A 17,166-nucleotide genomic window follows, 5' to 3' on the forward strand; every position below is an offset into this window, starting at 1 on the left:
CCATATCAGTTTGCTGAGCCTTTGGAACCACTGCAGATCACTTGCAAGACAGGGTGCGCTCATCGTCTTCTACGACTGTAGCCTCGTGGAGAAATGGCCTGACTGCTTTTGGCCGAGCCGGCTAGAGGTGTGGATGTGCACCTCACATGCAACTGCCGCTGCTTTGCGCGCCCTCGCCTCCCCTTTCTTCCGCCGTGGCACACTCACAGTCTACCTCTATCCCAACAGTGCAGTCTCCTTCAGGAATGCAGCTGTGCACAGTGAACTTAAGGAGAAAATGTGCATACAGCACAAGATAGCAAAGACTGCTAAAGCATCGTTTGTTTTAATCATATAACATTTATTTTCTTCTTTTTTTTTTCAGTATAAGAAAGCACCTTGTGCCTACCACTCATATCAATGGCTATAAAATCACTAGCACAAAATACAACAGATATGAACACAAAAAAGTCCAAGCACTGTTGCCAGCAATCACAAATAAAGCCTGAAGGACAAATAGCAAAACACAGGAACATGCGAATGATGAGGTACAGCCACAGAGCATTGCATTGGCAAAATGAGCGGACTAGAATGAGGAGGGAAATAAAAATAAACTAGAGGCAATACAAAATGAAGCTGTATTTCATAGTGAGCCGGAAATTTGACACGACAGTATTAGCAGATGTAAATCTTATTAGTACATTTAAGAGTTTGAATATGCCCTACTTCTCATGTCGCAATTTTTTCTTCCATTAATGGAATGTGAAAAACGTGTGGTGGCCTAAAAAAGAAATACAGACTAGTGCACCTGAAGAAAATGGTCATTCAGAATAACCACTGTGTCATGCAAAAGCTCCAGATACTGACGGTGCTTAAAATTCCTGCCATTATGAGCTGCACCAGTTCCTCTTGGAGTGCTGAATCTTTGCTGAGAAAGCTGAATTGCGGAAAACAGAAACTTTGAAACTTGAGGTATTGAGTTAGTAAGTTCCATATTCATCGTACACTAGCATACGTTTTTCTAGGCAGTCCCATATGCTCTTCAAGACATCTTCAACCACTGTAATCACTGATCGTGCATATGAAGAATTCATGTCCAGCAGGCATAAATGCTGCCTGAAGACGACTACCAAAAGGACATGTAAGCCTGCGCCAAAAGTGGCAGAAAAGAAATGTTCAATTGAAAATTGAACCTATTGCCAATATGCAATAAATGTGAACACGTCACAACAGAGAGCTGAGAAAGTGTGCGCTGCGTAGCAAAACAAAAATACATAGCGTCGTGCCAGATAGTCTGTAAGGGTCAGTCAATATAAACTTTGAGCAAAATAAAACAAAAATGCAGTCTTGCATTATACACGACAATGCTTTACATTCAACACAAATAACGAAACCTGATGAAAAATAGGATGTATAGTCCAAAAAAAGTTAATGTAATAAGAATGAAAACATGCACACAGACGTCAGAGCAATCAGTTTCACAGAAAGAGTGATAATGAATGAAAACAAGTCAGATTGGCATAAGTACGTCAAATACTGTTCGCTTAACTGATGATACCATACAGAGAGAACAATAGTAATATCATGACAGGTGCAGAGAAATACAAAAGTAAGAAATTGTAGATCGCATCAATGAAAAGAATGCAGCATGTATATAGTATACTCTGGTTTTTCAAATAAATAAGAGCACAGATGAAACATGTCATTGATAAACATACAAAAATGCACTCAAAGTGCTACAAATGTAGAGCTAGACACTAGTGACAACAAACAGTAACAATTATGGCGATGCTACATCATTAAGCAATACATCTTTTCACCAATTTTATTGGCACAAAAGAAGACTGAAGAAAGTTACAAGCATAAAAAACTGGAATCTTTTTTGCACAAGTTTGGCTAATCATATTCTTTTGCCAGTGGCCAAAATTAAAGTACTGTGCACACCTTAAGGACTGGTTATGGTAAGCTGCTTAAAGCGTATCTACACTTCAAGAAAGAAAAAAAAAAAAAAACAGACAACACAATTCACATATACCGATTTTGCATCAATGTCAAGAAACATAACATCAACAAGACATGTGCGCAATCGTCTTCCTACATAATGATTTGTCCGCAGAAACACCTGCCACAGCCCACAGGCTGTGTTGTCCCATTAACAGAACTGTGTTCAGAGCAAGTGTTTGAAATGAAATTGATGGTAATGCATTTGTATTTACAAGCATAGAAAGCAAATTCTCTACAGCTAGCATATACTCCTGTCCATGAGACGTTACTGTGGCATTCTATACAAAAAGCAACAATAATTCTCCTATAGTTATGGACAATGCAAATATGAGTGGCAAAATGCTCACTTTGGCACACGCACAACCCTTTCCATATAAGGAAATGTTGCTGTCGTTAGCCTGCATAAGTAACACTTGCACTGCAACGTAACTGAGAACAAACACAGACACAGCAAATTAAGTGCTGCTCTGTTTCGGCCCATTAGTAGCCATACGAGCCTATGCAGATACGAGTGGTACTCTTAATGGCAGCCACAAACTGTACATTTTTGATATCGTAGTAAACAATAAGACAAGCTAGCCAAGCTATAGTCTATCGAGCTATGTAGTACTGAACACCTGCTGGAACGAAAATAGCTGAAGCTTTCCTGGCAAAAAGATGCTAGCACCTGCAGCATATTGAGACTATGTATTCTGGAAAAAAGATATTAACAGTGCAGATAACATTGTGCGACAAAATATATGCTGTCATGATTTGCAGATTTTCTGCATGGCATTACAGACGTCTCTATAGCTGTTTCTGTTTTACTTGCTGATATGCTAATTGAAGTTTAAGCCATCGTGGAAAAGTGTTTAATTTCTTTTTGTTTGATACTCAAGAGCCACTTGTTTATTTTGTCTTTAAAGAGTGTGGAAAAGATTAATAATCATTCATAATTCAGTAGCCTTGCAGAAAACAACAAATGTCTCTCTCTCTTTAAAAAAAAAAAATTAAAGCCACATCCACAGCAATACCCCTGAAAACAGCACCAATAAAGTAAAAAAGATGTTCAAAAGCAAGGCTAAGCTAGTCAGAACAGGTGAATTAGTTTTTCAACACTCCACTCACACTAATTTGCATGAAAAGTTCAACTACAAGTGGATGAAAGCATCAGTGAATTCTCCTTCAGACCTTATGCCTGAACCGCAGCGCCAGTATGTTACAATTACATTGTGGAACTTAGCGAACTTATATTCTGTGACGTTCTGTTTGAGCTCGCTTCGTGTGTCATTTGTATTTACCATTGTTCAGGCATTTAAAAAAATGCTCAGTCAAACTCTCAACAAATAAACACCTGCCATTTTCACTACATTAGCGCTCTTTTGTTCCTTTAAGCAAATTATGCTGGTGCATGTAATGAGCACTACTGAAATTTTAATCAGTTACTGGATGTGCAGTAGAACCTCTTTGATACAATTCAGTTTTGTATCATTATCCCAGCTCAGAACATAACATAGCAGATTACCTGTTTAAATCTTGACCTTGATCATACTGTTTTTTGGAATAGTACACGCTTTTGTTCACAGGTTAGCTGTCTCAATGAGGTGCCACTGTAACTATGCCATAAATTTTCTGTCTTGCTTTCAAGTAATAAACTGAGTGCAAACTTACAAGGTAACAGTACACGCAAAATGCTTTTCTGACACCCCAAAGTCAAACAGCACACTCAATGGTGCATGGGTTAATGCGGACTAAGCTCCTCTCATTACGTTAGGGCATGCATGACTTGAATTCTATCCTCCCTTCTCTCTCCTTTGACTGCACTGTGCAGAACTCGTGACAATGTTCATTACAGGGAGGTCAGATACAGCCACAGTCATTTAGAGCACTGACACAGAGTGATGACCATAAACTGCACAGACAATGAGCGCCATTTCCTAATTTTAGTAAACAAAAAATGGCCACAATTCATGGCACCTTGTTGACAGATCACAGCCGTGTTCTAAAATAAACCTTCTTCCCCTCTACCACAAGAGCACGATTAGGCCCAAGCTCAAAAATCATGCATTGAGTAGCACAATTTTTTACATTGAGCCAGTTGCTTGGCTATCACTAAATTAAAAATAATACCTTGTGGCTGACAGCCTCGCATGGAGTGTCAACGGCTGTCTTGTAACAAGTTGCAATGGCACAGACACAAATGCAAAGAAAACAGCAGTTTCAACAGCCAACAGAAAAAGGTAGTTCAATGTCGCAAAAAATGTGTGAATACCGCACAAAACGATAATCCCAGGTTCCGTGACCAGGTTGTAAATTTCATGTCCTTTCACAGTTTTGGATACGAAGGTGCAATGCCTCAAAACAAGCTCCAGTGTGCAGACCCACTTGGACCTCAGTATCAGAGTACATTAATTGTTTCGAACATGTACTACTTTAAGCATGTAGAGATGGACAATAAAATCATAGGAACTAATGCCGGCTGCTGATAATGAAAAACAAAAACAGCAAAAAAAAAAAGAACAACAAAAGATATATATAAAATGTACTAACATTATGCTCAGAACATGTGTGTTGATTAGAGCAGCAGGAACAAAAACTATCAAATGTACACCCTGTATCATGAATTACAATAAAGGATGGCCAATCTATGACACGGTTGTAGGGACACAGCAGTGCTTATAGACTGATGTAAACAAGTAAATTCCTTTTATCTAGTCAAGCAGAGTAAATAATGAGCTCGCACAAACAAGAATTGCTTTCGAGAGGCTATTTCCTTGCAGTGGACAGTTTGCAGCCGTGCCAATACTTTAAAGAAAGAAAAATTGGCACTTCGAAGGCACCGTGCTCCTCTATCAAGACAACAGCTCCTCACGTACCCTTCCTTTTTTTTTTTAACAAGCAGTGCTGGTCCAGCTTAGGAAAGCTAATATGAAAAACAAGAAAGTCCAGCTGTCAACAGTAAAGGTGGCTTAGTGTGAGTGGATGGGAAGTACTCTTATGCAAATAAAAGTGTGCATGAATTGCATGTTCCCAATCATACACACAAACAAAAACACACTGGTGACAAGCACTGTCGTCGCAATGTATGCTGTTGCAGGATAACGTAAATGCGACATAAAAAGCATGATTACTTGAACTCAATAAGCACACGCTGAAGTACAAGAAAAGTGGTCCGCAATAGTAAATGTGAACAAAATAATCAAAAGTGTTGGCAAGTTGACTTCATGCAGTTGCTTTACTAGCCACTACCTGGCACTGTGTAGATAACCGTGAAAGCCCATGTATTTGCAAGTTTCAGGTGTCTAGTATTCACGTTCAACTGACATTCACAGCAGACAGCAAAGACATTCACCATTCAAAAACGGGGGCAAAATGCTCATTAATTTCATATTAGAACTGTTTGTTGGGAGTACTACTGGAGTAATGTACTGCTACTATTATACGAGGTAAAAACTTCCTTGCTGTAGTTATAAAGTTCAGTTGCTCTATGTGGAACTGTGCCCATGCAAAGGCAATCTCTTCTTTAAGCTGGGCAATGCTTGACAATTGGCTTTGTAAGTGACAAAAACTAAAAATGGTCCAGGACGTCAGCTTGAGTTTTGCACGACAGCATGCCAGGATGTCATAGATTTTTACATTTTGATGGTGTCTTCTCGGGTTTAGCCAACTTTTTGTCCACATGGAAAGACTACATAGATTCTAAGGGAGCCAAGTAACAACAACAATATTCAACTCTGCTTTCCTGAAACAGCAAACTTGATGAGCTTCAAGAACAACTACTTCTCCATAACTGCATAGGTATGGGAAAGTACTTTGAAAATTGAGACTTCGTACTACACCAGCACCAAAGTGTTGGCATGAAACTTTAGACAAATTATCTTTTATGTTCGACGTCTTTTCTACAAACTGACTACAATGAAAATTAAGTTCTGAAAGAACACTTTATCAGTCAAGGCTGATGGAGTCTTTTGCTTTTGTGTTCCTTTAAAAATCTCACATGATCTCGAATAGAACCTCATGGTGTTCTCAAAGCTTTAAAGAAATCCCCTCTTCATTTGTTAAGGTATCCCTTCATTCTGTAAATCAAAGCACGACGACGAAATGTACATGCAAATAGACATGAGAGGCCCATTTTTCCACCTCATAAGTGCTGATGCTTTCTCTCAGTAAGTCAACAGTGCTATTCATTGTCCATGATTAGTTACTTACAGCAAGGCAATACACCTTTCAGCGGATTATGCACTAAGTAACACAGTAAGCAAACCCTGTGATGTACTATCAATACATCATTTTCTGAATGAAATCAATTTTGGCAACTGTCCTTATAAAAGCACCACCAATGAGAATAAGCCTCCTGAGCACTTTGCTTGAACCTTGCCATAAAGCTAACTGGATAGACAGGCTTGCTTTAATTAAGTGGAGCTTGGACATTTCAACAAAAGCAGTGTTCCTAATCAACTGATGGTAGTGATTGTTGCCATAATCGCGAGTTATTCAAAGATCCATGCGCATCCAGAACACAGATGTTGGCGAGTAGCTGAGGTACCATGATGGACTAAGTGAGCTATGATAATGCAGCACATGTTACTGAGCATTCAAGCGCATTGACTGGAATTCTGGTGCATTTAAAGCATCAATATTGGGAGTCAATCAACCACATCATCGATATAAAGTGGCGACCATACTGGTAAAAAGCTGAAAAAAAAAGTGTGATTTTACATATATGGTCAATTCCCTTGAATTTTGTCATTTCTTTCAAAATTTTAACTGACAAAAATCATGTGAACGAGTATTACATTGTTAAACTTCTTCAAGATCATGTGAACAAAAAGTAAATAAGGTAAATGCTCTGTGAACTTCTGTACCTTTCTGTACCTCGCTTAAAGGGCCCCTCGCCACGTTTTGGCACTGCAAACAGACAAGCATGGAATGCAAATCAAGCGGTGGCCAATCATGTCTCTTAACTATCAAACACCTGCGTAGTGTGAAAATTGTTGAAACACGAAACAGAAACCTATGCACCCTCCCACTCGAGGAAGCCCCGTTTTTAGCTATAGGGTCGAGAATACACGTGAATGTTTCTACATAAGATGCATCGACTGCAACATGACCAATTATGGCATGTGACCTTGTTAAATTGTCCAGCATAGAATGTGCCATTGTGAGTGCGCTACGCAGCAAAAAGAAGATGACAAAACACAAAATTGAGGCGGGGCTTGTGATGTAAATGTGGCACAGATTTTCAAATGTTGCCTTGGACACCACGGCAGAAGCACTGTGTGTCTATGTTTGCAGTGAAGCTCACCTCCTGGCAGCATGACTACAACACTTATCAGTGTTGCCTATTTGTTCTCACAATTAACCAGCTTGAAAAATTCTTGCTGTAAACTGCTTGATAGATGGTGCCTTACAATATCCGGTGTATAACAAAATTTTTAATGGCGAGTGGAGAGAAGCCCTTTAATGACATCACTGCCTATCCTGATAATGATGACAGACAATATAAATGCCTCAATTAAGACAATGAAATTTAATTACTAATGCTTCTTTTGAGCAGTGACAAAATGCTCTGGTGGTTAAAAAAAATCTGTCAGCACAAGGAGCCTTCTTTTGCCCTTGCAAACTGTTTAGTGAATGTTTGTGTATCAAGAAACTACATGCAGCTTACAAATCACATTATATAAATTTAAAAAGGGTGATTGCGTGACATAGAAGTGGACATGTACTACGTGCTGACATGATGTGATGTGTTCAGGGCACCTCTTCATGTCGCCGCTTAAGTGAAAACCTTCAAGTGCAACATTTAAATCGGTTCTCATAGTTGCAGAACTTAAAGCAGAGGCTACTTAAGAATGTCCAGCAGCGATATCAATGAATCTCCACACGTGATAATGTTATATATTATCATGAAAAACAAACACCATATTGCACAAGCCAAGTCAAATGGTAACTGTAATAAGCTTGCACCACTTTGTTGACTCAGCTACTTGTTCAGCATATTATATTTGAGAAACCTGAAATTTAAAGTAAGCATAATGGCTGTCAATTACAGTCATGCTAACATATGCAATAAGAAAGATACAAAGGCACTAAAGGGACTCAGAAATGGTTTTGACATTTTTATATAAACCCACTGAGCCGGTAGAGTAGGTGCTTCGTATCATTAACAGAGCGATTTTGTGCACCCTGTGTAAAGTGAGTAATGTATTACATAAGGTTTAAATATGCACGTTAATACAAATCACAGGGTGTCTCCCTGCCAAGTTTTCAGTCACACCTGTTTTGGGACATTCTTTTGAGAGGTCACTCGTGCAACCAATCTGACTTCATATATCAATGAAAAAATCCGTAAACAGGGGGTGGCTGCTCGAGCCAACGTTTCGACAAGTGGACTTGTCTTCTTCAAGGCTGGAAGAAGAGTTCCAGCCTTGAAGAAGACAAGTCCACTTGTCGAAACATCGGCTCGAGCACCCACCCCCTGTTTACGGATTTTTTCATCGCAGCTTCCATCTTCCACTTCCTGCCGTTTTTTGGATTTCATATATCAATGAATCATGTATAAAGCAGTGCAAAAGACAGAAGAACAAGACAAAGAAGACCACAGGACAAGGCACGGCAATCATGTGTTGTCCTGTGGGGTTCTCTGCCTTGTGCTTCTGTATAATGTACTGCTTTAAGGGGGTCATGAAGCACCCCTTGGGCTTGTTGAAAAAACACGTCCTGTGGAAAGCTGACAAGGCTATGAACTGCTCAGCCAAATATTGCAGTCGTGCGCGCCGAGTAAAAGCTACAAGCAGAACGCGAAGTTGCTGTTTTCTCAGGTGCCCTCTTTTCAAACAGAGGCCGGTTCTCACTCTCGTCGGTGGGCGGGGCGTCTGCCGATTGACGTCGCGATCTGCATCGCCGCGTCGCAAAAGACATAGCATCCTCATTGGCTGATAGCCGACGTAAATCGAGAGCGGCGTTCGGATCAGATGCGCTTCTTGCCACGGGGTGCCGCCACTTGCCGGCGCCGCACTCCTCGGTACACGGTAGCTGCGCTCGTGCACGCGAATCACAGCGGGACAGCGATCGTGTTTCATGACGCGCACTGACGTAACTTCTTTCCCTCGTGCCATCCCTCCCTGTGTAGCTTCCAGTGCGCTCGTTGGGACGAGAAAAGAGAGAAAGCGCTGAGGGCGTGCGCCCAAACCCCGTAACTCCGCCCATTCTTGACGGATTCGAGAAATTTTTGCGGCAATCGATTCGGGAGGCAGTAAACTCCGATACTGAGGTCATTAGATCATTACTTGGAAAAGTGGTTCATGACCCCTTTAAATGCGAACCATCACCAACTCGCCCAGTGATGCGTCCTTTTTTTTCCTTCTTAGTGTTTTTACAGCAGGAGCAAAAGCTAGCGGCCGGGTTTATAGTGGCACCTAGTGGCGCAGAGATCAACCAAAAGAACATGGAGTTTCTGCTACCACGATCGATGATGTGCCAGCAGAAAATCTCGAAAAGCAGAGCCCCAATTGCTCCTAACCGCTCGGCAAAGATGTTGAGGAGAAAAGGCATGGTTTACAAGGAGGGTGGCCATTGGTCACCTACAGCTCTTTTGACACGAGGTACTTCACATGAATTATAGCACTAACGATTTACTCTAGTTGTAGCCTAACTGCTTATATAAATTACAAAAAAACCATTTCGGGGACCCTTTAGAGCAATCATATCGTGATGAAGCTGCCATGATGAGTTTGGGACCAGACAGCAGGTGTTCGGAAGTTGACGAGTCAAAGAAAAACCACACAAGAAAAAACGAAGAGTGTAAACCTCTTAGCATACACAGATCGCCATAATTACAGCCATACAGGGCTTCCGTGGAGATCAAACCAGTATAGAAAATGAACACATATAAATGTAAATTTGCAGGCTAGTGTGATAAATATCCACAGCAACATGCTGTCAGTCACTATTGTACAACAAAACAGCTTAAATCTGGAGTTTCATTTCAATACATATTAGATGCGTTTGTGTGGCAGACACTGTACAGACTTTCTCAAAGGGAACATAGCCATTGCACGCAGCCATGGCAAACACAGAATTTTGTTAACTTACTGTTGCGCCTGCATTACCCAAAGGCTCTGGGAATAGAAGTAAGCCCCAATTTTTACGTCTTTTTAGTCTTTCAGAAATGGGAGTTCCAAGGGTGCAACAATACACAACCACAACCCACACTCATGCTTCTATAAGCTTGGTTCCTTTTGACAAAGCTTAAAAATCGTTATCGACAAAGTCTTAAGCAAGACATTTCAAGAAGTGTTTTGAGTGCATTCCCATAATCATTAATGATGCAAACAGTGCTAAGAATACAGAGTCCACGGAAGCCTAAATATGACTGTTGATGTTTGACACACCCGAATGTGAGTGAGACTCGGTGAATCTTGACGGCAATGCAAGCGGGATGTTACATGCCAGCCAAGTTACAAACCAGTTTTGATAGTCCAGATGTAAATTCCAAAGTGACTTTGTGAAGTAGATTATCAGCCCATCACTGAACGGTGCCAGTTAACTTTTGCTAGAGCCTAGATGGTCTAGCTTGTAATATATGTAAGTGGTTGGGTAATTTAGTTAGAACAGGAGCTGTCATCCGCACAAGGACTGCTGAGCTCCACTGTGGGACGATGACCTCTACTAGTACCCTCCAGGCCAACAGACCTTTTCTATCATTAGACATGTCCACACTAAGCCACTGAATTTGCTGATTCCCTAGACATATTTCTCTGTCCTTGATGCCTAGTCTATAAAACCACAGACCACAGTGGGCACCATTTTAAATGTTTTACCCTGTGCTTCTAATACGCAATATTAGCAGCACAGCTCGAATCTTACAACAGAGCATCAGAAAGAACCAAAATTAAGCACATTACAGCTAAAAACATACAAGCCGTAGTTGACAATGCATCAAGCAATGAGCCACATGGTCCTAACATTCTCGCGTGCTCTTACCAAACTTGGCCAGCAGCTTCCGTGAAGGGACAACCAGCACTGGCTTGTGCTGTGGTTGTCAGAAAGACAGCGGGGGCGGGGCACCTGGCCATGGCGCAGTAGTGGCAATGGTGCACAGCGGGTGATCACCTGCGCCGACGACGGTCGGGCGATGCCGAAAAAGTGCGGCCATAGCGCAGCGAGAGGTCCCTTGCAAACTCGCTCTTGAGCAGGGAGAGGCACTTGCGGTACTGGCTGCTCGACCGGAAACGGGCAATGTCCAGTGATGGAGCGTGCGGCATGTGCACCATGAATCCATTGGGCAACACCACAAACTCGTAGCCCTGAGCATGCAGTTCCATGATGTGGGAAACCTGTGGCAAGGGCCGGCAGACACACCTCAGTGCTAAACATCCTTGTGTGCAGTATGAAAATAAATAAGCCAATTCAACACAATTATGGAGCATGTTCATATATTCAGTGCACTCTGATGGTACAACAAACCCATGAGGCTGAAATTTGAAGGACAATAGAATAGCCAGCTTAGGACCACGCCACAAGCAATGGAATGGAAATTAACAGCATTAACGTACAAGTTTTTTAAGCTTTGTCAAAGCTTTAATGTTGTTACAAAAGCATGAAAATCCTGAAATTAATACTCCTTATTTGATCTTGGGCACTACTTATGCATCTAAACAGCATGACATAATACGCTGGGTGCACTTGGCATTTGTCACAGATCTGTAGCCTTTCTTGCTTAAAAAGCTAATGATTTAATGGCAACACAGGAAGGCTGCAGTGCACATTAGAGAGCAAATGCAGGTAGCTGATACTTTGGTTAGTACTAAAGGAAAGCTGTTGAGCTAGGGCAGGCCAAATAATGTAATACCCCAGACACACAGGCAAAATAAAGTCCTTTGAAGTAAGTCCCATTACACTGCTCTGACAGACCTCTTTAGGAAAAGGAGTTTTGTTGGTGACACATTCTACAGCACAGCCTCCTTTACATGTTTTCATTAGGCGCCACAGGAAAACAGAAGGTGCTGCATGCTTATTGTAAAAATGACAAAATGCTAAAGAACTCTTGTATCTGGTCTATACAAAACAAGAAAAGAAGAATTAAGAAACATTTGCGAATATTTGCCTACCAGGGCTCCATGTAGTATGGCACAGAGCAAACACCTGGCGCCTGCAGAAGTGTATGAGCTGAAAAATGTGCGGATGAAGCTGCCTGAGGCAAGTACTGCACTGTGACGGTGCAGCACTTGGCTATTTTTTAGACGATTTCGTGGTCCCTAGGGAGTCCGAAAAATCAGAGGCTGACAGTACCCCTTTGTTGTGTCATTTCGTGTAAGAACCCTTCCAGTTGATGAAGCTTAGTTCAAAGGATTTCGAAGTGCCCAGGTAATTGGTATAACTTTCTCCCAGTTAAAAAATGGGCCACTCTAAGGGAAACAAGATAAAACGGTTAATCAAACTGAAAGCAAGTAATGCAGAAGATGCCATAACCAGAAAAAAAATCATCATATCCGATTACAATGGCAAGTTCTTCTCACTGCAGTAAAAGAAACACAATGAGAAAGCAACTTGATTACAAAAGGGTCCAACCTTGTTCCAACCGAAGCCGACAAAGCGTTTGTCATATTCAGGCACATCTCTCTTGACCACCACGTAGGGCTCAAAGTTGGGTTCCCAATTCACCAGGTAGGGCGTTGTAGCTGTCCGCCACTTCGCATAGTTTGTCGGCGCATGGCCCTTCTGCCACACATGGTACCTGCAGTGGGGCCATTACAGTAATGAAGGCGATCAGTAGTAATTGAACGGTGAAATGAAGGGGAATGGGCTTACCTGAATGTAAATAGTGTACCCATGTCCAACATGGAAAGCAATTCTGCTTTTGTTTTGGGAAAACTCAGCCGGTACCTTTGCGTTTCAAATGCGGGCACTATCAGTGCCTGTAGAAGGAAGATGTGAGGGTTAAAAATTTCATTGACAGCATATAGCCAAGTGTGGAAAATAGTGCAAAAGAAATGTTCCTAGCTAAAATTAAAAAAAAAAAATGGCAGAGAGCATCACAGCTGGTCAACTGTAGCATTTAGTACCAAGTTTAACTTCTAGTGAACACGTGTACGTACTTTCATTACAAAATACAAAGCATATGCGAGGGCTCATTATCAATGTGAATACTGAGAAGGCTTTACCACATTAATACGGATAAGATGAATTTTGAATAAAGCATAGTCTGGCTGGTAGTTATACTTCTGACCATCATTTGCAAACAAAATGATAATGATAAGAAATGCGAAATGCTGCTAAGGAAAGCAGTAGCTGCCCCAACAAGACAAGCCTCCGTATTGAAATGGTGGCCATAGTGACATTCCCTGTTCGTCAATTTTTGATCATTTATCAGTTCAAGCCCCCATCTTTCTCTGAACTTCTGTTTTGTTTTTCGTATTCCTTCCTTCCTGTTTTGTTTGGAATCATAGTAAAGTAAGTCGTTCTGCTTTGTCAAGCAGGGCAAAGCGACCACAGTTACTGAAGCTGGAAGTAATTGCCAGTGTGAAATGCTTCATGACAGCATCACTTGACGTGTCAGGCCACCTCCACAACCATTAGCTGTGCTTATCACTGCAACTATCCTTCAGGTGAAGTGGTAGAGCCCCCCCCCCCTCCCCCCATCCACATTTATCAAGCTAATTTCCTCATCCTTCATTCATCTTTACCACAATCTTTCACATTTACTAGTGCTGAACTTAGCGACAGATTGGTCTTGTAACAACACCTCTTGTTCATAGAGACAATTATTTTACTCCTTTGGCAATGAATGAAAAAATACAACACACGGGGACACATTTCCTTCAGGGTGTGCCATCTTCACGCCCACTGTTTATCTCAACGTGAACAATCATCTCACCTTGCGTGAGGACTCGAGACCCAAAGCAAATACGGACCGCTTCAGGTACTCATAGAGGCCATGCATAGGAAGAAAATCAATGTCAGTCAGGAACACGAATGGCGTGTTCACTTGTTGTAGAGCAACATTTCGCAGCATGTTCACCGGGTAGAAGGTCTGAAACACAAGAACACAGCCTGTTACTTGACATGTCTGGTGCTTAGCTGGTCAATGCAAGCAAGATAATGCCTAGGAGTTGTGACACAAAAATTCGAACACGACTTGACTGTTACATTGCACTGATGGGAACATAGAGGTGCCATCTGTACAATATCAGCCAGAAATACACCCAAAAAAGTATTCTGACTGAGTTTTTAAATTTGTGAAAGCGCCGAATCGGAAATTGAAGAAAGAAGTGATGAGGTCATCATGCAGGAACCCCTTGTAAACAATGGATGTCACGAGTTCAGGCTGGGTTACCAGAGACGTGAACAAGATGGGCAACACTGGTAGCGACACCTCATGATGCAGAGCCTAACCAGATCGAGACCCGCAAACATAACATTGCAGCAACTTACCTGCTTACTGACTCTGCGTAAAGCATTGGCAGTGAGATAATTACCAACTCACAGTATTCTCATCATTTTTTTTCGACAAGAGATGCAACAGGGGAAAAAAATAAAGGGAAGTTTACACTATCCGTGTAAAGCTTAAAAAACAGCGAAGCTGGTTGAGTCTGCTTTCGTGCCGCGTCCAACTTGCGCTCTCGCCGAGCATAGTCCGGGTTTGCTCATTGTTGCCGCTTCATAGCCATTTCATGGGCCATGTAGGCGGGACCCAATCGCCATTGACAGTTACGCTCTCGATCCGCAGCATGATGAGACTCGCGGTTAGCGGCTTCTTCGGCAGTGCGCACCTTCTTCAGTCTAGCCACGACGATAGACTGTTTAAACACGGCCGAACACATCTACACTTATAGGAGCTATGACGTACTATGCGGTTGCTAAGTGACAGTGCTTACGTCAAACCTGTTGTGACACGGCTATGCATCGGCTACGCTAGCTATGACACGCCTATGCATAGGCCACATGCAGCTACGCTACATCACAGTGGCCATGCGTGGCTACGCTACGTCGCACCAGCTGCAGCGCGAGGCCATGCGCGGCTATGCTGATGTCACACCAGCTGTGGCAGAGCTCGGTGCGGCGAATGCGCGGACTGTCTCCGTCAGAGGCATGGCTTAGTGGCAGCTGCTCCCCAGCGAATGTGCGGCTAGGCAAGGTTAAACCCAAGTGGCGTGCAGCTGTGGCTTGGTAGTTGCTATAGGCAACGGCACGAAGGGTTTCTTATGGCCGGACAACTATTTTACCTCGAGCTATAACAGCTTCGCTGTTTAAAAATTATATTGTAGTTGGACAAAACGTCACAAGGTGTTGCTACAGGCTCCTCCGCTGCTGCTACCGCCGTCAATGGCTCTGGTAACCGGGTATCTGCAAACATTACGAAGTCTACAGACAAACAAAAGCTCTCTACTGCCGGGATTGTACAGCATGGTGGATAGATAACTGCTTCGGTGCTCCGACGTAAGCACATGGGATTGGTATGCCTTCAGAGCGCAGCGATGCCTGATGTAAGTAGGAGTCAGTAAAGTGTACATCACGGCACTTACATGTTACACACACACTGTTACAGAGTACCAATGATGTGATTTCACTGCTTCCTTCGTCACTTCTCAACCTGCTATTTTACAAATGATCGGAGCAAAAATGTTTCAGCACGCCTAATACTGTCGCTGCTCCAAGGCTCACGGAAATCATCGCCTCAGTTGGACGACGACGACAAGAACAAAATCGCAGCCACAGGCAAAAATTGCGAAGTGAATCAAGCTTTTGTAACTGATTTTTACACTCTTCTCGGCTCCTTCGTCAATTGCCGCAGTAGATAAGCAACGTAGTTCGACGTTCGAGGAAACAAGCACTCGCAGCGCTCAACACAGCAGACGAAAAAGCAGTGCTGACAGTAGGCAGTAGGTGGCCAGTAACGTCAATGGTATATGCGGTCACCTGATATTTGTTCACGAGTAGGCCAAGTACGTCACCGGCCCCCTGAGGGCTCTTCGAAATCAAAACTGCATCCGGTCGTAACATACGAGCACATAATTAAACATTTGTCTCATGCTGGGGCAAATGAGTTTTGTTGCCGCTATTAACGAGTCAGTACCCAGTCATCAGAGCAAAAACCAGAGCATCACAAATTTTGTGCCACCACTCCTTTAAAAAACAGCACAGCAGTATCGAGATGGGACTTCAGGGCAGTAGAGCACAATGCAAGGGCTGGCAAGGATAAAAAACGAGCTGCTTCTGGCATATCCATGTGACACAACGAATCTGATTTGCCTTATCTGATGGAGCATCACGCAACTACAATTGACAGACTGCTGTTGTCTCCGCGTCACCCAGGACCTACTAGATGGAAAATGCTAAGCTACAGCTGACATTCAGATTCTGGCACCTGAAAATTATAGAGTTAGTCTAAAGTGTTTGTAACTCTGATAACACATGCTCTGTTAGCCAACAAGAATGTTTTTGAGGATAGAAATACTTTTTGTCGTCGAATCTGTGCAAACCAACAGCCGCGCATCATGCCCACACATAATTTCTTGACGACTTTCGTGCACCTTGACTCAAATCTCATACCATTCAGCTGCTGCTAGCATTCATGAAGGCTGCGAGGTTGAGAGTAGCATTTTTTATCAGTTGTATCATCTCTTTGCACAATATGCACATCACAGCTAGAATTATTTATTGCCTGTGAAACAGTTCTTTGTGGAGCTGTCCTTTTATGGCTAGACCATTGTTTGTGAAAGACACAACACTTCTGCCCGTATCGTATCCTACGATTATTATCACTGAACTGTTTTTAAGATATAAGATACTGTTGACTGCACTCTACATAAATGTTCCCTCCAGGCATCAGATAATGAGAAGCCAAACCAATTCACAACCAATGGGCAGGCACTAGGGGGTTCTCCAGTTATAATGGGGTAGTTAATGCAACCGTCATCAGAAAGAGAGACAGTACTTACTCCATCTTTGTAGACAATGTGGTAGCCCACATTTTTGCGACTCTGCAAAATTTCCGAGCTCAGGGTGTAGCTCAGGAATTGTTGGACTTCAGAGTCTGACATGTACAATGCCAAGCTTATTGGCCCTAAAAATAAAAAAGAAAGTAATTTTCAGTTCCTTTGGGCTATGACAGTAAGATGATATCATTAATACAAATGAATAGTAGTACCAAGAATATCTGGAAATTAAATGCTCTTAAAGAAATTGTGTCGCTAAATTAAA

At 42.3% G+C, this 17,166-nt stretch overlaps 1 protein-coding gene across 1 annotated transcript in view; it reads right to left on the reverse strand.

Annotated features, from left to right (window-relative positions):
• Positions 1-319: 319 nt before the first annotated feature.
• Positions 320-17,166, reverse strand: part of LOC119382541 (xylosyl- and glucuronyltransferase LARGE2s-like) — a 37,693-nt gene continuing 20,846 nt past the window's right edge. The window contains 6 exon segments of the mRNA XM_037650284.2: positions 320-6,870; positions 10,948-11,300; positions 12,535-12,700; positions 12,775-12,881; positions 13,841-13,996; positions 16,905-17,029. Of these exon segments, the coding sequence (XP_037506212.1) occupies positions 11,073-11,300; positions 12,535-12,700; positions 12,775-12,881; positions 13,841-13,996; positions 16,905-17,029 (782 nt within the window). The 3' untranslated portion in view covers positions 320-6,870; positions 10,948-11,072.

This window comes from Rhipicephalus sanguineus, chromosome 2 (assembly GCF_013339695.2).
Source record: "Rhipicephalus sanguineus isolate Rsan-2018 chromosome 2, BIME_Rsan_1.4, whole genome shotgun sequence".
NCBI lineage: Eukaryota > Metazoa > Arthropoda > Arachnida > Ixodida > Ixodidae > Rhipicephalus > Rhipicephalus sanguineus.